This window comes from Ips typographus, linkage group LG11 (genome assembly GCF_016097725.1).
Source record: "Ips typographus isolate SLU linkage group LG11, UJ_Ityp_2.0, whole genome shotgun sequence".
NCBI lineage: Eukaryota > Metazoa > Arthropoda > Insecta > Coleoptera > Curculionidae > Ips > Ips typographus.
The window spans coordinates 2,958,099-2,979,377 of record NC_138432.1 but is presented as its reverse complement, the minus strand read 5'-3'; the positions used below and the strand labels follow the sequence as shown (position 1 = coordinate 2,979,377).

The window sequence follows — 21,279 nt, the reverse complement described above, 5'->3', positions numbered from 1 at the left end:
AACAAGTCTTCCGGATCGGTTTTACCATTATACGGGTGCCGTTAAAAAACCGTATACGACATACGTTAAAACCATGTCGATTGCGGTCAAACTTCATCAAATCCAAATACCGAAGTGTAAGGGTGAGAAATTCGTTAAAATCACATTTAGAGGTGAGTTTTATTTTTTTCTATGGCTAAGGTTAACCGTTGACAGTATTTATTTATTAACAATAATGAATACAATATCTAAAATGAAACTAAATTGGGATGACGTCAAGAATAGAATAATTATATAGTTATTTTTGAAAATTCAAGGAATATTGTGTCAATCATTTCCTCAAACAACTTTTTTTTTTCTTTGTGCATTTTTTAGCGTAGAACTGGCATATACAGGGTAAAAATAGTTATGTTGTCATATACAAGAGCAACATTTTTCACAGTTAATAAGTAAAGTGGGTAAACTATTAATATGTGAGTTAATTACAAATATTTTTCGTCAACTGTAGTGAAGTTTCATTGGGAAACTAGTCGGTTTCATCATTATTGAAGTTGAATTTCTTGACAAAATTGATTAATTTCGACATTTAAACTGTCAAATTTCATTACTGCATTAACCAATTTTATTATTGTAGCAGTTGATTTTTATAAGGAAATTGATCAATTTCATCATTTAAACTGTCAAATTTCATTATTAAAATAGTCGTTTCTATCAGTTAACTGCCAAATTTGTTTATTATATTATTGAATTTTATCACTTTAGCAATCAAATTGTATTATGGAATTTGTCAACTTTATCTTGAATTTTAAAATTTTATTAGAAAACTGACTAGTTGACTAATTTTATCACTTAAAATTTGAAATTTCAATAGTTAAATAGTCGATTTCATCATTTTAGCAGTCAAATTTTATCAAACAATTTGATTAAATTTTATTATTTGAATTTTTAAATTTTATTAGCAAATTCTAATTTATTATTTGGAGTTTGAAGTTTTATCAATTTAGCAATTGAATTCCATAAAGAAATTATTGCATTTTATCATTTAATGTGGCAAATTTGTTTAATTTTTTAGTGGATTTCATCATTTTAGTAGTCAAATTTTATCAAAAAATTTGATTAAATCTTATCATTTGAGCTTTTAATTTTTATTAGAAAATTCTGATTTATCATTTGGAGTTTGAAGTTCCAACAATTTAGCAATTCAATTTCATAAAGTATTAGAGAATTTTATCATTTTGACAATCGAATTTCATCACAGCAGTAGAATTTTATGAAATTTGTCAACTTTATCACTTGAACTTTTAAATTTTGTTAGAAAACTGACTAGTTGACTAATTTTATCATTTAATATTTGAAATTTTAATAGTTAAATAGTCGATTTCATCATTTTATCAAAATATTTGATTAAATTTTATCATTTGAACTTTAAATTTTTATTGGAAAATTCTGATTTATCATTTGGAGTTTGAAGTTCCATCAATTTAGCAATTGAATTTCATAAAGTATTAAAGAATTTTATCATTTTGACAGTCGAATTTCATTACAAAAATTCGTAAAAAATTTCGTCATTAGGAATGTTAAATTTCATTAGCAAACTGACCAGTTGACTAATTTTATCATTTAAAGTTTGTAATTTCGTTAGTTAACTACTTGATTTCATCATTTTAGCAATTGAATTTCATGAAGAAATTATTGCATTTTATTATTTAAACTGGCAAATTTGTTTTACGTTTTAATAAATTTTAGCATTTTAGCAGTCAAATTTTATCAAAAAAATTGATTAAATTTCATCATCTAATCTTTTAAATTTTATTAGTAAATTCTAATTTATCATTTGGAGTTTGAAGTTCCATCAATTTAGCAATTGAATTCCATAATCAAATTATTGCATTTTATCATTTAAACTGGTATATTTGTTTAATGTTTTAATAAATTTCATCATTTTAGCTGTCAAATTTTAGCAAAAAATTTGATTAAATTTCATTAGCAAATTCTAATTTATCATTTGGAGTTTGAAGTTCCATCAATTGAGCAATTGAATCTCATAAAGTATTAGTGAATTTTATCATTTTGACAGTCGAATTTCATTACAAAAATTTGTCAACATCATCATTAGGAATGTTAAATTTCATTAGCAAACTGACCAGTTGACTAATTTTATCATTAAGCTCGAAATTGAATTAGTTAACTAGTCGATTTCATCATTTGAACAGTTGAATTTCATGAAGAAATGATTGCATTTCATCCTTTTACCATAAAATTTGTCATCTTTATCATTTGAAATTTTAAATTTTATTAGCAAATTCCATTTTATCAACTTGACTATTTCAAACAGATAAAGTTTTTGAATTCCTCGCAAAAATTGTGAACATATTTTATAAAACACATATTGATTGAAAATGGTGAGGTTTTGTTTTTTGTTTATCAATCCCAATCCTCTGACCGGTTTCGCCGTATTACGGCTCATCAGAGAGGGTATAGGGCTTGATAACCAAAGAACAAAACCTTCATTCCAGTATAGTCAACTGGATGCCAGAAATGATAGTTGTGGTGCAACATCTGGTGACATCTGTACTCAACTCTATGAGTTAGAAAGTACAGATGGCGTTCCCAAATCTAGGAACAGCCCCATTGATGCCGAATCATTCGGTAAATACGGATCTGATTGGTTGAAAATGGTGAGGTTTTGTTTTTTGTTTATCAATCCCAATCCTCTGACCGGTTTCGCCGTATTACGGCTCATCAGAGAGGCTATAGGGCTTAATAACCAAAGAACAAAACCTTCATTCCAGTATAGTCCACTTGATGCCAGAAATGATAGTTGTTGTGCAACATCTGGTGACATCTGTACTCAACTCTATGAGTTAGAAAGTACAGATGGCTTTTCCAAATCTAGGAACAGCCCCATTGATGCGGAATAATTAATTACCGAATGATGCGGCATCAACTCATAGAGTTGAGTACAGATGTCACCAGATGTTGCACAACAACTAACACATATTGATGTTTCAATGCTTTTATAGCACATTATACAGGGTGTTCCAGGTTTTAATTCGCAAACTCAAACTGCGTATTCTACGTCCAAAAATAAAGCAGTGTTAAATAATAATTTTTAGAGTATAGTTTATATAGCAAACTATAGTTAGTTACTTTAGACGTAGAATATGCGATTTAAGTTTGGGTATAAAAACCTGAAACACCCTGTATAATGACCACCCAGATTCCCCGCCAAACCCCATTGATTTGATAAGAGGCGTTATATAAGGACTATTTTTTTGAAATTTTATATCGAGGAAACGTGAAGAGCTAGAGATAGCAAGTTTGGCTCATTTTGTAGTATTTTTAAAGCTCTTTCTAATGACGGGCTAGTCTAATTGATAGACGTTCTAATAAAGAAGCTTCGACCCTTTAAAAATTAGAAAAATGCAATTTTTGTCAAAACTACTATTTTGGCAATTTTTAATTTAGCATAAAGAATCCTATATTAGCTAAAATAAGCCAAACAAGCACTTTTACCAAATAAAGTTTTTAATTTACAAAAAAATGTAAAAAAGAGTTATTCAACTATTTTTTAAATTTGATATCTCGGAAATATGAAGAGCCTAGTTTCAGCTCATTTAGAAATTAGAAACTTAAAACGTAAAATCAAACAATTAACGCTTTTCAAAATATATCAAAAACCAAAAAAAAAAAAAACATTTTCTAAACGTCATTTTATTAAAACTTTTCTTCCATATAACCAAATCCTTATTAATCTAAATTAAAAATCCTCTTGAGAAAAAAATTCTAAAAACGCTTTGAAAGTGGTCAAGTTACACCAACTTCATGCGAAAACTTCTCCCCTTGCTACTTATACAATAAGTGGAAATAAAAATAAATGGGAAAAATTCATATTTAATTTTTTCTCAGTAAAAAAACTTTGTAATCACTTGGTTATCGAATATAACTCCAATAAAAATTTGTTAAATCTTTTGATTTTTTTGACGATTTCTAGCGGCCAAATTCTAAAACCAACCACCCAACTTTTATACGTCGATGGAAAGCCTGGAAAGCTGGAGTAATCCACTCGGCGTCCGTATACCTACTGAAGCTGTCAACGACAACCAGGAATGCATGTTCCTTTTTATGCTCTCCAAAATCTATGTGAACTCTAGACCACGGTTTTTTTTGTGTTTGGCCACGGGTTCAAAGGTTCCTTACATGGAGCCGTTGCAGTTTCAGCACATCTCAAATACTGTTTCACTATTCGCTTGATGTAGTTGTAAATTCTTGGCCAAAAATAATGATGACGTCCAAGATTACGAAAAAAAGTGTGAAAGCTTAAGTGCACAATCTCGAAGCGGAGGAGGAATAACCACTCGTTCCATCACAATGGATAGGCAATCGGCCTTGTTCCATCCGTTTTTTTATTCGATCAGAAATCTTTCGAAATACAGTATCTTCCCGCGTCAAACGTTGCAAAGTCTTCCGCACCGTTGCGGATCCCATGGCTTCTTGGGCGATACCACTTAGTTCTTCATCAGCAGCTTAAACCACAGCAATAACCACTTCATTTCAAAGTCAATTGAGTTCCTTCTTGATTTATCAATTAACCGTGATAAGGCATCCGCTTTACCAAATTCATCGGTCATCACATATACCTATGTCGAAATCAGTCAAGTCTGTTAGATTGGCAAGCATCTGTAGCTACTATTAAACGCTGGCGCGGGTCAAAGTGAGTAAGAAGGAGTGAATTTTTCAAAGTCTTAATAGCGTTAAATGTTTCTTCTTGTGGAATGTCTTCCAGCGATTTCTTCTTGATATGAAAATCAGCTACGAATTTGCCATAATAGTTTATCATCTCCTGATCGGACATCTTTCTGATCCTGAGGTCTTTGTTAACTGTCCAAAGCTTCGATTCGTGCTGGATGTGCTTTTATTCTATTTTTGTCCACAATGAATCCCAAATATTTGACCCTTTCGGTTTTGAATTTGCATTTTTCCACTTGAAGACGAACCCTCAGTCATTCAGCTTCTCCAGCACCCTCCGTATACGAAAATCATGAATCTCTTTATCCGGTGCCATAATCAAAATATCATCCAAATTTACAATTACTCCTTCCAATCCGTTCATTTATGGCTCTATCACCTTTTGAAAAATAGCCGGAGCAGACTTGATTCCAAAGACCAGGCGATTGTATGGGAAAAGTCCTGGTGGTCAGTTTCTTCCCTCATCGTCTAACACAAGCTGGTGATAAGCATCTTTAAAGTCAAGTTGACTCAACACATAATTTGCACTGAATTTGCCCACTAACGCTTCCTAATGTTGGAAATCGAGTATCCATCATCTTCTAAGGCATCGTTTAATCCAGTTGAAGAATCGGCACGTAATCTGATTTTTCCATTTGCCTGCCTAGCGACGACAATGGTCGCTACCCATTCAGATTGCTCGACCTTGGTTAATATTCCGTTAATAATTAAACGATCAAATTCTACGTCCAACACTTCACGAACCGCCATAGCAGCGAAGGGGTGAGGAGGACGGTGTTTTGACGTCGTATTCCGTTTCAGACACAGATAAACTCTCATTTTATTGCAGGCTCATCAACGTGTCGACGTGAACTTTTTTTATTCTCAAAGGGGAAAAAAACTTAATCAAAACCCAGTGTTGATGTCAAAGAGAAGAAGAAGTCGGTTGCTTGGTTTTTTATTCTTGAAGGGGGAAAAAAACTTAATCAAAACCCAAGGAAGTTAAATGATGTCAAAACTGTATGTTTATCTGTAATAAAAGAACATGAGTAGAAGTAGGATGTCCTGGAAGAGTATATGTAATGGGGGCGGCAGATAAGTCAAAAGGGCAAAACTGCATATCTTACCTAAAGGAGACCAAGTAGACACGAAAGGGACGTCACACAACAAAAACCGCGGTGGACATTCACAAGTTGGACACTGAACAGGTTAAAATAGGGGGAGACTTTTCCCTTTTATCACTATGGTAGTGTGACCGTGCGGGGCTTCATGGGTTGGGTGCAGCCGGACATAAAGTGGACAAAATGGTTCCTACTACACGCCAAGGGCAGGTTGCAGGAAACGGAAGTCTAGGGGGCAACATCATATTGCCAAATCCGAAAAAACCAAAAAACCAAATCCCCCAAAAACCGGAAAAGGTCAAAAAACCGAAAGCCGGACATGACAGACAGCTGACAGGTGACAATACATGTGTAGTTGGTCTACTTCATCAAAACAATACAGTGTAAACAAATAACAAAGTTAGATTAAATTAAAACTTAATACTAATTATCGGACAACTAAGTATAGGGTTGTACAAATAATGACATGGCTAGTTAACGAATGAAGATTAAAATTAAATTTAAACCCTAAGCAACCTTCAAACTGGAGACATAAAAGTACAGATTTAAACATAGTTCTTGGTCACAGGCAAACGGAAGTATTCAAGCAGTGGGAATTAATTGTGGGCAGGTTAAGAGGGGGTTGAAATCTAGCACAGGGGGACCGGGAGATTGTCTTGGGGAACTAGAAATTGAGGGATCTGAAGAAAGGGATGGAGCCGTGTCTAAGCTGGTCATTAAGGCAGACCACATTATCGTTGGATGAAGCCTTGTTGATTTCAAAGACCTCCAGAAGGTCCAGTGGATTGCCTTTTTCGCAGAAATGGAGAGTCTTGAAGCCCTCTTCAACGTTGAAGTCATGGTTGTTGAGGCGAAGGTGGCGTGAAAATAGTGATTTCATGTAACTAGTGTTCAAATTTTGGTTGTTAATAAATTTTTCAAACTCTTTCTTGTGTTCATGTATTCGAGTGGCAAATTTTCTACCTGTTTGACCAACGTAGACAGCTTCACAGTTGGCTGTGCAGCAAGAGAGCTGGTAAACACCAGACTTGTTAAGGAGCGGAGTTGGATCTTTGGAGTTGACAAAAAGACGGGATGCAGAGTGTGAGACTTTAAAGCAGATAGAGATGCCATAGGATTTAAACAGGGATTTGAAACCAAGAGAGAAAGGCCCCAAGTAAGGTATTGAGAAGTATCTAGTCTCAATGTCATGTTCTTTCACTGAGAGCTTTCTGTTGACAAACTTCTTAAAGTGGTTGTAGTAGATTTTGTTAACTAAACTTACAGGGAAACCATTGTTGGTAGCTACAGTTCTGATCTATGAGAGTTCTTTGTTAAAGTTGGGCTCCAGCAGAGGTAGGTATGCTGAATAGTCTGTGGAAAAAGCAGTTCAATGAGGCAGTCTTTTGGGAAAAGGGGTGATTAGAGGAAAAAGGAATGATACTATCTGTGCTAGTGGGTTTGTGGTATATTGAGAACTCTATCTTGTTGTTTACTCTGGGAATCAGAATGTCAAGGAAGGGCAGTGATTGTGAAGACTCCAGTTCCATAGTGAACGTAATAGAATTATGTAAGGTTTTAAGAAAGTCAAAGAATTGGTGGAGTTCAAGCAAAGTGCCATTCAAGATGCAAAAGATGTCATCTACGTATCTCCTGTAGAAGAGAATTTTGAAAAATAAAGGAGATTTATTAAGGGATAATTCAATGTTCGACATAAAGATTTCTGATAAAAGGGATCAAGGTTTTTTTCCCCTTTGTAGAATAAAAAAAACAATCACCACCTTAAGTACATCTGGGTTCAGCTGTCCCCCCTTGTAGAATGACAGCCAGCAGACTAGTGATCTAGTTAAAGTAGGCTGCCATGTCCTTAGTTTTGTAAGTAATTAACTAACATACTGTACAACTTTCAGCCTCGGAAGATGGATGTCTGAATACACCCGAAACATGTTAGGCAGATAACAACTTATTAATATATATTTGTGGAGATCGACTCTGAGTTTTGCTTTCACTTATACTCACTACTCCACTGTGTGCATATGGACTACGACTTTTCGATAAAAACTATTCAACAACAGCTTTGGTGGCATAACCCAACACCAACCAAATCAATTTTAATACGTCGATGGAAAATCAGTTTCATTGGCTAAATATTAACGTACAAAAGTATTAGAAAGTATAGGAAACAAGCTAGTCATTCAAGAGAAAGCAAAGAGTGTCAAAATGGTTGAGCTGGATAACTGGTTCCATTTTGAAGACTTCTAGCGGCCAAACTCTAAAACTTTTTATATGTCGATGAAAAGCTTGTTTTATTAGCTATCAATTGACGTATAAAAGTGCAAGACAAGTGTAGGAAATAAGCAAGTTATTCAATGGTAAAACAAATGATGTCAAAATGGTTGAGCTTGCTAATGGTTTTTTAGGTGATAAAAATTGTTTTTTGGGAAATTAAAAATCTTTTATAGAAACACAAAAAAAATTGTATATTTACTAGGATCAAGATTGAAAAACTGATTTTCACACAAATAATGCTGTTTTAGTGCCGTTTCTGTTTTGGTACATACTGTTGCAAATGTGACGTCATTCCCATTTTGTTTAACTTACGCTAGGTGTACAAGTATTTTTTATGATATGTTATGTTTTTACAGGGGTGTCACGTTTAATAAACCTCCCTGACGATGGTGGATCAGAAGGTATTGTGGTGGATCAAGTAAGTTAGTAGTAGTTAACCCTTTCTTGGTAAACATACAAATCTAGTTAGCTTAAAAAAAGAACTTCAGTGCATTCTGTTACTTTTGGCCTTGTAACACTCTGAGGAGCAAAAATACCTTAACACAATCTTATAAAGAATGAAATTTATTACAACTTTCCGTACTTACAGTTTTATTATAGCTCCTCAAATAACGAAGATCAGTGGAAAATTCTAAACTAGTTTGAGTAGCACTTTGGTGCATTCTCTTAATATCCGTCCTAATAACTTCTGGATGAGACCTGTAACAGCAAAAATACCTTAATACGATCTTTAGAGGTTACATTTTTTCAAATGTCATGAACACTGATGATTCAATTTTTCATTATTTCTAGTCATTCTAGTCCATTTTCTAAGTCAAAACATTGAAAAATGGTCAAATTTAATGAAAACTGATCTACTTGAGCATTTGCAGTTATTCTAGTAATTTTTGAAAGTCAAAACGTTGAAAAAAGTAAAAAATCATAAAAACTGACTTACTGGAGCATTCATTCCAGTCGGTTTTAAACGTAAAAACATGGAAAACTAGTCCGAATTTATAAAATTGACTAACTAGAGCAGTTGCAGTCATTCTAGTCAATTTACAAGGTCAAAACGTTGAAAAAGATTCAAAAATCGTGAAAATCACTTACTGGAGCAATTGCAATCACTCTAGTTAATATTCAAGGTCAAAACGTTGAAAACCAGTAAAATTTTATTAAATGACTTACTGGAACATTTGCGGTCATTCCAGTCAACTTTCATTGTCAAAATGTTGAAAACCAGTCAAATTTCATGAAAATTAACTTACTGGAGCAGTTGCAGACATTACAGTCTATTTTCAAGGTCGAAAGTTTGAAAAGCAGTCAAATTTTATAAAAATTTACCTACGAAGTATGCAGTTGCAGTAACTAAGCAATTTTCAAGCTTAAATCGTTGAAAAAGTAGTCAATATTCATGAACCTTGACTTACTGGAGCAGTTACAGTAATTCTAGTAACTTTTCAAAGTCAAAACGTCGAAAAAAAGTCAAAAATCATAAAATTGACTTACTAGGGCAGTTGCAGTCATTCTAGTCATTTTCAAGGTTAAAACGTTGAAAACCAGTCAAATTTCATGAAAATTTACCAACTGAAGCAGTAGCGTCATTCCAGTGAACTTTCAAGATCAAAATGTTGATGACCACTACAATTTTATGAAAATTGGCTTACTGGAGCAGTTGCAGTCATTCCAGGCAATTTTGAAGGTCAAAACGTTTAAAACCGTCAAATCTAATGAAAATTAACTTACTGGAGCAGCTGCAGTCATTCTAGTCAATTTTAAAGGTCAAAATATTGAAAATCAGTCAAATTTTATAAAAATTTATTTACTGGAGCAGTTGCAGTAATTCCAGGCAATTTTCAAAGTCAAAACCTTGAAAGCCTGTAAAATTTCTCAAAAATTGACTTACCGCATAACACGTATTTGCTGTCATTTTATCCAATTTTTAACTGCGGGCGATCCTGGTTGGCGACAATCCGTTAGAGGTGAGTGCGCACGGTTTGGCAACGCTGCCAAAAATCGCAGTTTGACAATAAAAAAATTGTCAAAATCTGTAATTCCGTCTGTCAAAAGTGTCATACTGATGTTAAACCTGCCAAAAGTCGGAATTCCAGTAAAAGAAAATGAATAAGAACGCAAAAACGTGTCAAATTTAAAGAAATAAAATTTGATGTCTTGACTAAAAGCTGGACTGGCGAATTTAGCTTTGCAATTGTAATTTTTAACATTTTACCAAAAATAACGGTATTAAAAATACTGTCGGTGTGTTTTACATAAGGAAAACTCCATTAAGAATAGAACATAAGTTGAAAATTGTAAATAAATACCAAACTGTTCGGGGCTACTTATTTATGTCACAGATAAGAATATCACCCACATAATCAGCAGAAATGAGGTGCAGGTACGAATATAAAAGGAGCACCCGAACACACCTAAGATTACTAAAGGTCTCCGGGTCGGACAGCTCGCAGCTTACAACTTGAAGTTGAAGACACTTGCTACTAGCTGCCTTCTCCGGAGCCCCAGGCTGATAAGAAAGGGCTTCTTCGTATAGCTTGTAGAGGCCATTGAACTCTTAGCCCTGTCAGTTCAAACTAGCCCTTTGAGCGCGTCCAATAAGCACCCAGTGCATTGTAGCCGCAGGTTTCAATTACAGACAAAACCGAAGGGCTAACACAACCGTGGTCTATCTTCCACTCCAACCAAACTTTTTTTCTACACGTGACAATATTTATTATGTCCACCAAGGCACGCCAGAGTGTCCACCCATTTTTTAACCGTTTTGGAGCGTATTTCAACAGATTTCAGTGCATTTAGTGCAGCTTGGCTGACTGTGATGATTCGGATCCTCTTATTGTGATAAGATCTCCTTATCATTTCTTGTGTTCAGGCACTTATTGCTGTTATTTCAGCCTGGAATACGGTTGCCATGCTACCTACTTTAGAACAATATTATTTCCTTCTGCTGTTGCATGACATACCGCACCTGTACTTTTGTTCACCTTGGAACCATCTGTATTCTATCTACTCATCATGTATTCATTCTTCACTTCTAATTATTCGCTTAGATTGGGAGATCATCCAATAAGGTTTATTGAAGATCTAACATGATTTGTACTTAGACAAAATAGTAAACTTGCTGGAGCGAGTGTCTTCGCTTCGCAGGGCAGCCATCCAAGGACTCAGCTCTGAGAAAGTCAGCTCCTGGCTAATGCTGGAATGTAAAACAATCCTCTAGGCACTCCGGTTTGAAAATGGCATCCGCCACATCTGGATGCAAGGACTTTCTGATGTTCCGGACAATGAGGAGGCCGACCGTTTCTCTACATTGGGCGCATAAGAGACGCCCATCGGCCCAGCACCATTTGTTGGGATCTCAAAGAGCATGACTACTTGCTTAATAGGGGCCTTGGCAAGGCAATTGTTTTACTTCCGCTGTGTTGCCGCACCGGGCATGAGACAGGCCAAAGAACTCATAAGAGCCCGACACGCTCTGAAAAGAAAACAGGCACCGAGGCTCAACAGAAGCAACCTAAAAAGACAGGCTTATTCACCGGTCATTGTCACCTGAGACGACACCAGTCCCTGATGGGTGTTGCGGAGGATCCGGAGTGTGGGAGATGCTTAGAAGATGAAGAACCTTCGGGACATGTACTCATAAACTGTCCGGCCTTTTCAAACTCGCGCATGCGCTTTCTGGGACAGCCAGTGCTGTTGCCCAAAGTCATAAGGGACTTATGCCCCAGCAGGTTGGTGGACTTTATAAAGGACAATGGGCTGCTGTAGCTCCCATACCCGAGGGACGTGACGGGCTCATATAAGAGGTTATAAAGGGCAGAAAATTCCAAAGTAAAATTTTAACATATTATCCGTAGGCTCCATAATTAAGACTGATTTATTTTTGTGTATTCGCTTATTGCAGGACGCTAAAGTTAACAGTTTAAACTGAATCCAACCTAGCCAGGACAAACGGAAGCGACAAATCGGTATCGCTTGCCGCTCGTATCGATGTAAAGGCCTTACTGTGTTATTCACATTTAGTGTAGCAGGAACTTATACACCAGTATTTATTATATTGGTTTGGTTTCTTGTTTCTCAATGAACATATTATCCGAACCGAAATAATTTATGAATATGTGGAATACACCTTTTATTGCCATCTGAAAAAATCAGCCGTAAAGTTTTCAGTAATACTCATGGTCGATGGCCACAAAGCATATAAAATATACTGATCGAAAACTAGGTGACATTTGTACAAACCTGGAAATAACTCTAGCCAGCCGATGTCTCAATGTTTAAGCCTTTGAAAGATGGTTGCAGGAAAGGCGTAATAGAATGACTTAGAAATAATCCATCTCAGGAATTAACAAAAAAGAAGTTTCCAGTATTACTGAAATTAATGATTTCAAAATCGGTTCGCCCAGAACTAATTATAAATAGTTTCAAAGCACGGATATAATCTATATCCGTGGAATTCCAGCTCTATGGTATGGAAGTTCTTAAGGAAAAGGAAACCACAATATAGTACCTTATCTCACATAGTCGATATTTTAACGTTTGGCGAATTTAAAGAAAATATTGATGCAACCAACAGATAGAGAGACAAAATCTTATAGCAACTGTGGCCAGAATTTTACCATACAACCGCGGAAGAAACACAGAAAGAAGCGACAATAATGACGTTCTTTTGATAAGTGAATTCATAAACTCCTCTTTTTTTCTCCTTCTTTTTTTCTATTCCTCTTTTATTTCTCCATGTCGCCCGCTCTTCTTGAATCTGAGCATTCTGACCCTGTGATATCTTTTTATTCTTAAAACTGCAAATTGTAGTTCAATAAGTTATCCAATACTCGTCAGAAGTTATTATTGAAGCTGCCTATTCTCCGCTCGGAATTTGTTTGTAACTCGTTTGTATATGGATCTAAAAAAATCGGTGTAATACTGGAAGAAGCTATAGAATACGAAAAACCCGCATATATTTGGCTTTATAGACCTTACCAAAGCGTTTGATAGGTTAAGTGACGTAGTTGATATTCTTGAAAGGGAAGATGTGCCGAAAACTATAATAGATATCATTAGAAAACTAAATCACAACATATCTACTCACATACTGGTTAATCAAAATCTGACTATAGCAGAGAACGGTCGATTTGCAACGGTGCACGGGTAGGTTAATATTATCTGTACACTCTTTTTCATTACTTCTCTGTCAACAACCTTGAAACGTCGAAAAAATACATACGATCAAGTATTTGATCTGAGTTTTATTTATGGACCACAACCCAAGAACCTATTTATAATTGTAATCAAAGGGTCCAAGAACAGCGCAACGTTCAACACGTAGCTGAGCGTTCAACACATATTGGTTAATCAAAATCTGACTATAGCAGAGAACGGTCGATTTGCAACGGCTCCTATACGCATTCTATGAAAGAGCTAGATCATTCAATATGCAAGTATCTATAAGAAAAACTAAATCTCGTTCGACTACGTAGGCATACAAATGTTAGTTCACTCAAAGGACATCACAACTACCGCCCTTTGGGAATCTCGCATTCGTAGTTAGAGACAAAATAATACAAATAATTTGGACCGAGATAACACACATCTATTATTTTTATTTAACCTCACAATTCTCTCTCTCTCTTGACAATTGTAACCTTAAGTATATCCGGGCAGTATGGCGCGTAATTTGAATAAAACACAAATTACCTCAAATGAAAATAGGACGAATGAAGTAAATGGAAAAGTCCACAAAGCCAGCCGAACACCAGGCTCACTTCGTGACATCACTTGGAATAACCAATATGAATAAAAGGTCAAAAGTTTAAATATACAAAACCTGAAATAGATCGGTGTTGGCATATAAAGAACGAAAAATATCCTTCGAACAAGAAATAAAAATACTTAAAAACATTTCAGGGTACACACATTAAGAAACAGAAAACGAAAACCCGGACATAAGGCACGGATGTGAGATAGAAGACATTGTCAGGTGGAGACGTAAAGGTAGCCTGGAATGATCACATGGATAGCATGGCTAGAGAAACGCTAACAAAACTCGCTAGAGTTGGTATAACAAAAACACAACGCCCTTTAGGAAGACCTCCAAAGAGATGGATAGAGCCGTTATTTTGAAAATCTCAAAGAAAATTAAATTTGGAAAATACGGGCCTAAAGCCTACAATATGCGGAAGAAGAATAATAAGAAGATAAAACATTGTTTAATAAGCTTTCCTTAAAAATTAGAAAGCTCAAAAGTGAAAAAAACAACGTATAAGAGTATAGAATTGTCTGGCTGGTAATAGTATATTCTATATTAAGAGCGGAAAGTACATATTTGCCGCTTGCACATGAAAATTGCAGCTTGAGGCGAAGCCGAACGCTCCAATCATGTAAATGCGGCAAAAGTACTTTCGGCTCGAAATATAGACGATATTTTTTCGACGACTGCTGTGGGGTGGATTAGAAGGACAACTCACATCATCTTCGTCGCTCGAACTCATTGTCACCGATAAATCACTTTGACGGAATGTGGTTATTTCAAACAGGTATGTCAAGCGTTGTTATGGAAACGCCGAAAAAAGTTGGTGACTAGATTGTTAGTAGAAAGCGAAAACGCTCTAGAGCAGAAAATGATTCACTTTCTGCGCACGTGCGGCGAATGACCACTTTCTGCTTTGAAATGGAAGCGTACATGAGGTACTTTCAAAGTCAGTCGTCGAAAATAGTATATTCTATATTAAGAGCGGAAAGTACATATTTGCCGCTTGCACATGAAAATTGCAGCTTGAGGCGAAGCCGAACGCTCCAATCATGTAAATGCGGCAAAAGTACTTTCGGCTCGAAATATAGACGATATTTTTTCGACGATTGATGTGGGGTGGAGTAGAAGGACAACTCACATCATTTTCGTCGCTCGAACTCATTGTCACCGATAAATCACTTTGACGGAATGTGTATATTTCAAACATGTATGTCAAGCGTTGTTATGGAAACGCCGAAAAAGTTGGTGAGTAGATTGTTAGTAGAAAGCGAAAACGCTCTAGAGCAGAAAATAATTTACTTTCTGTTCTCGCGCGGCGAATAACCACTTTCTGCTTTTAAATGGAAGCGTACATGAGGTACTTTCAAAGTCAGTCGTCGAAAAAGCATATTGTTACGAAATGTACATTTAGTTATTTTGTGTTACCTCGTATAGTCTTAGTTCATTTCGTCTTACCCTGTATATTGTATTGTTTAGGATCTAGAACGTCGTAGTTCAGCTGTTTGTGAGAGAGAGAGATTTATGTCATAGTTTGAAGTTTAAGAGAGAATGCCAATTTCATGAATATTTCCGAATTCCCTCGAATTCATGTAGGCCTATACCTATAAACAGCTGGGCTAAGACTGGTAGTGAGTTAGTTGTTGTTGTGATTGTAAAGAGTTGTCAGCTGGGGGTTAGACAGCAGTTGTCAGTGTTTGTAAACAAACGAAATATACGGATCGAGTTAAAAGTATCGCGCGGTGTTTTAGTGTGAAAAACGGTAGAGAGGAGGAAAAAATAAGAGCCCGAGTCCAGGAGAGACAGACAGACGGCCTATAAATACCCGACTACAAAGTGCGAAGAGGGAGGATGCAGTAAAACAGCTTATGGACCTCTTTCATCTCCTTCCTGATGTGAAAGCAAATCAAGAAAATCAAAACCGTGAGTTTGAAGAAATGAAGTCTACCCAGTTTAGTCGAGACCTGTTTTAGGAGATGCAAACTAACCCGCGAAGACCGCCAGTTAGAGAAAGTGAAGGCATGCCAGGACAGAAAGTTGGAGGAAATTAAAGCAAACCAGTCAAGAACAATTTGAGTCCAAATTACAAGAGATGAAGTCAAGACCAGAAGTTTGATGACATTAACGATCAACTAAAGGACCAAGAACAAAAGCTAGATTGTGTGATTAGTGAACAAAAAAGCGAGAAGGAAACCCGGGTAGAAACCTTGGAAGAAAAGGTCGACAAGAGAATAGGCGGTGTCGAGGAAACCATGCAAAACTTACAGACGAAGGTTGACAAACTGCAAGAAAACTCCTTAAAGCCAACCTTAGTCACCAATACTTTTGCCTGCTCAAATATCAAACCTCCAGTTTTCGACGGCAAGACCTCGTGGCAGGTTTGCAAAAAACAGGTTGAGGCTGCTGCAGCAGCAAACAGTTGGACATTAAGTGACAAAGCCACTGCCTTGCTTTTGTCCTTCGAGAAGAAGCCCTGGAAGTTCTACAGACCCTAGATGATAGTCATTATAGAAACTACGACGACATCATCCAGAACTTAGAAATGATGTTTGGAAACAAGCCCGTGGAGTAAGTTTACGAGGCACAGTTGTCGAGCAGAAGTCAAGAAACTTTACAGCAAAATGAAGCTGATATTGCCCGTTTGGTTTATCTGGCTTACCCATTGCCTCTCAAGACATCAGCTAGCGTGTCACGAGTATATGCACGAGTGCGCCAAATAAGTACACCCAAGTCCAGGAACCGTTATGATAATCCAGACCACTCAATTACTCAGTCAGAATTGAATCGGCAATTGGAGATTTTGCGAAAGGAGTTAATGGAAATGTGGAGTAAAGTAAACGGGAAAAACAAACAATCGTAGTGCGCAAACGAGGCCGTTTTGAATGGTGGAACTGTGGAGAGAAAGGGCACATTCGACCTCAATGCCCTAAACCGAGAAGAATATACCACCAGGAAAGATGGGAAATGAGAAGGCAAAACTATCAAAACTACCAATGGAAGCCATCAGCACGATTCTTGCGATGCTGGATCTTCGGTGAAGAAGGACATAAGCAACATCAGTGCCTTAAACCAAAAGGAATGGTGAATTATGGAAGAGAAGATTTGGCCAATGTTCATCAGAAGTAAAAGCTGACTGAAAATCATCATTCAGCTTCAGTTATTAAGGTAGCTCGTCTTCAGCTTAACAATACCAGCTTACTAGTAAATGGCAAGGTTTGCGGAAGGAATTGTCAAATGGTTGTCGACACTGGAACTTGTTTTACCATAGTAAGACCAGACATAGTGAAGCTTTGCAGAATTAGTGATACCGGAACAAAGTTTATATTGGAAACAGCCGGAGGAGATACAATACCTGTATTGGGAATTCATGAAGCTAAAATCAAGTTTGGACAGCATGAATTCAATCATTTAGTTCTCGTAGCCAACATAACCGATGATGTACTAATGGGGATGAATCTTATGAAACAACATAAATTTTATTTGAATTTGGAAAATAGCGTAATCAAGACGAGTTTAGTGTGAAGATGGCCGAAGAGACAACAAAAAAGGTTACATTGCAAGGACATGACGATACCTAGAACCGAAATATACGGAGCGAGTTAAAAGTATCCCGCGTTGTTGTTGTGTGAAAAACGGTACAATATTATAGTTAGACACTTTGTAGGTTATCATTATCTGTACACTCTTTTTTATTACTTCTCTGTCAACAATCCTTTTTTTTTAAGTTTTCCTGATGAAGAGGCCAGCCAGCCTTGAAACGTCGAAAAAATACATACGATCAAGCATTTGATCTGTGTTTTATTTATGGACCACAACCCAAGAACCCATCCATAGTTGTAAAACTAAAACATGCAACACAATAACTAGAATTTGAAGAACTAAACAATAACACAGCAGAAAACGTTAATAATTCTTTAGTTTATTAAAATTAATTTGAATGTACGAATTTGTTTTTCTTGTACTACAAATATTAAGTACTCTATCAAAGCGCGGGAATATACATTGTACTAGGTGTTGTCACTTATTTGTATAAAAAAACTCAATATGCATAACAATTTTTTTTGCAGGTCCTACTTGTTTAAAACGTATTAATAAAGCTAAGTCTTAGATATAAATATAAAAAATTAAGGACCTGTTTGTCCTAAAAAACTGTTTTTTTGAATTTTACTTCCATTTTTCTTTGTCTTAATTACGTTCTTTAAGTCGGGAAAACCCGAAGCGTACAGCTCTAAAGTATGACAGAGAATGCTCACAAAGCGACTTAATACTAAATTTATAAACTTGCTGGTGCTGGCTCAGCTTCTCGGTTATGCGAAGGTTCACTCAGCTACTATGCGTCCATAACTTCTTAAACGTTTATTTTCTTTACTAGAATATCAACGGCGAATAACTATAATTTTAGTCACTTTTTTGTTTCCTTTCGTTTAATCGTTAAAGTACAAGTTTCACTTTACTCGTTGCAATTAAAAAAAAATTATAATTAACAAAAAAAAAATGTTTTAATAGCTATAAAGGAAAAATGTGCTTTAAACGGCCAATAACTGTATCGTTCACCCTACGAAACCGTTTTTCCACGTTAATCTTCTATGTCCAGAGTGGTCTTGGACACTTGGTATAATACATTATAGCTTAATCGCTATATTTTCAATACAAGTTATGCGTGACTTTACGAATACAAATTTGACTGATATGCAAATTGGTATTTTAGTCGTAAAAAAGTGACCTACATCGAATACCAAAGAAATTTAAATAAATCAATTCCGCTATCGTAAAGCTACCCATAAAAACACAGCCATAAAATATACAATTTTTCCATTCGCACCGTACAAGCCTGCTATTTGACTTCTAAGATCGTTGACTAAATCGTTAAAAAAAGCGCGTCTTTTGGTGTTTTCTGTACGTATAACTAATATTCCCAAAAATAAAAAACAAAATTAAAATGTGTCTAATTTTCTTCTTTAGTGATGAACTTATTCACACGCTGCTACACGTACTTGTTGATTAGAGAATGATTAAAAGGACAAAATTTGTGAAAAAAATTAAGAACAATTTTCAGATCCACCTTTCCAAGGTGTTTAAAAAAGGTGTTCATCCAATGCGTTCTCTCTCTGTTGTCTCTTAATAACGTCTCTTCAGAGACATTAACAAAAACCAAGAACTAGATAGAATCCCAAATAGAACCATCAGACACAACACAGGAGTAAGAGATGCTGTCGAGACCATTCTGCGAAGGAAGTGGAACTAGGCGGGTCATGTGGCCAGAGTAACCGATGGACGATGGACAAAAAAAAATACAATGTAGACCAAGAGTAGAAGCGTACAGAACCAGAGGACGCCCACCAGCCCGATGGAGTTACCACACAGGAGACTCGCTGGAAACTTTATGCTGATGGCACAGGACAGGAGGGAATTGCAAAGCATGAAAGAGGTTTTTGTTGAGCAGTGGACGATATAGGCTGATGATGATGATGAGGAGGAATTCAATTAAAATTAATTAAACTAAAAATTAAATGATAATTAAAAAATAGGAAGGTCGAATAAGTCTATGGTTCCAATAAGCAAAATTAAAAAAATAAATAAAGACTACCAATTCAGATGGCTAATGGATTTATTCGGCAAGTGAAAAAGAAAAGTGTGACTGGTGTTAGTGGGAGTTAAAAGGTGGATAAAATCTTGCCTGATAACTCCTTTACAGCTGTGACTAGTACGAGTCCAGAAGTACATCAATCTGGTAAACTACAGACGGAGTCTAGAGATGAAAGTCTACAGGCCAATCACTCTCCCTGCTGGAGTACAGAGGTTACATGTGTTTCAGCCTTCTCGTAAGAGTATAGAATACAAGATGTTTCAGCCCTTTTCTATTACTTTTTAGAAAGCAAACAAAAGAATAAGACCCTCTTCATCGGTCACTAATCTCTCAGTAGGCCTCTACCTCAACGAATACATTTCCATATGATTGACATCGGGATCAACACTTAACCCAAAAAAAAACTTACCCTAGTTGCAACTTAAAAGCATAGAACACTAGAAATAGCGACTATAACGAGCAGTAGATTATGCGCAAACACTCAAAAATCCTCACACACTGAGTTCTGAGTCACACACAACGAAGAGTGATGTGAGCGGCTTCCAACCACAGCCAAAGGTGTGCAGAAGTTCAATGAGAGTCAAAATGGCTTCCTCGAGTTTAAATAGTCCGGAGAAAACCGGAAGTGGTGGGGGCTATCGAAGTATACCGAATCTTCCAGAGCACGATTTCATCGACAAAATAGCAAAAAAAAAAACAGGAAATAGAAGCAAAAATCTGAAAATCAAAGACGAAAGAGATAGGTGATCTTTCTTCTCTTCATTTCCTTTAACACCTACAACTCTTTATTCATTCTAGTAGAAACTTTTTCAGTTTCGCGGTACTGCTAGAGTGCGGGAAAGGCGTTATGGTACTAAAGGATCTTTACGATCTCAGGAAACCTTTTTGACAAAAATAGAAAGTGGTAACTAGGAATTACTTTTCTACGCCCCAAAAACTTAATCAACATCCGCCAAAATAATTAAACAACTTTAAACGTTTGCAGTTTGGTGATACTGATAGGTCAAAAGTGGTTCTATTGTTCCAGGACATTCTTAGGACCACAAGAAATCTCCCTGACGAAAAGTGGTTTTATTGATGACTCATTTTCTGCACCGTTCAATATTATAATCAAACATTTTGGAAATAATTAAATCGAATTTTTAACTGCAATGCAACCAAAAGGGTATTTATTATTAGATAATGGTTGTGCATCAACCAGAAGAAGTGTGTTACAAATAATACGTAGTGTGTATAATACGATGTTCATTTTGATCTCATCATTTTGCATTTCCTGTATTAACAGAAGACTGACTGGCCTATTGCTAGACCAGTAGATGATCTGGAAACCGTCACTATCGAACTTTACCTTAGAAACCGACTTTTCAACGACAAACTATTGGGAAGTTATCGCATGAGCTTACAGAAAGTCGTAGAGGATAGCGTTATCAACGTGACTGATAACCTGGTGGACACCAACAACAAAACCCTAGAGGTGGTTTTAGTTTTTTAATTATCTGACAACTGGCAACACTGTTTAATTACAAAATAGATTGGGATAGAGTTCACTGTCTACTACGCCGCTCCGGACACGTCGTCGTTAAGATCAATGAGTGTCGGCACAGCCACCGATCGACTGTTTGAAGACGAGGAACGCATGCTTATTGACATAGAGAGCAACATTGCCAACATAGAACGAAACATTCTCAACGAGCAGGCGGCAACGCCGCACCGTCAAGGATTCAGAAAGTCGTTGATGCGCGGCATGTCACTGGGAACCCCGGAAAAGTGTTGCGTTGACCGAAAACGATCAACATTGAAAAGTGTTCGAGTAAGTCGTTGATTCGCTCTGATTCTTGCTTAAATCTGATTGTTAC

The 21,279-nt window shown here is 36.3% G+C and overlaps 1 protein-coding gene across 1 annotated transcript in view; it reads left to right on the top strand.

The window, feature by feature from the left end:
- The window catches only part of LOC145735697 (otoferlin-like), a 47,461-nt gene continuing 26,182 nt past the window's right edge, over positions 1-21,279 (top strand). The window contains 4 exon segments of the mRNA XM_081989673.1: positions 1-152; positions 8,453-8,514; positions 20,709-20,897; positions 20,955-21,233. Of these exon segments, the coding sequence (XP_081845799.1) occupies positions 74-152; positions 8,453-8,514; positions 20,709-20,897; positions 20,955-21,233 (609 nt within the window). The 5' untranslated portion in view covers positions 1-73.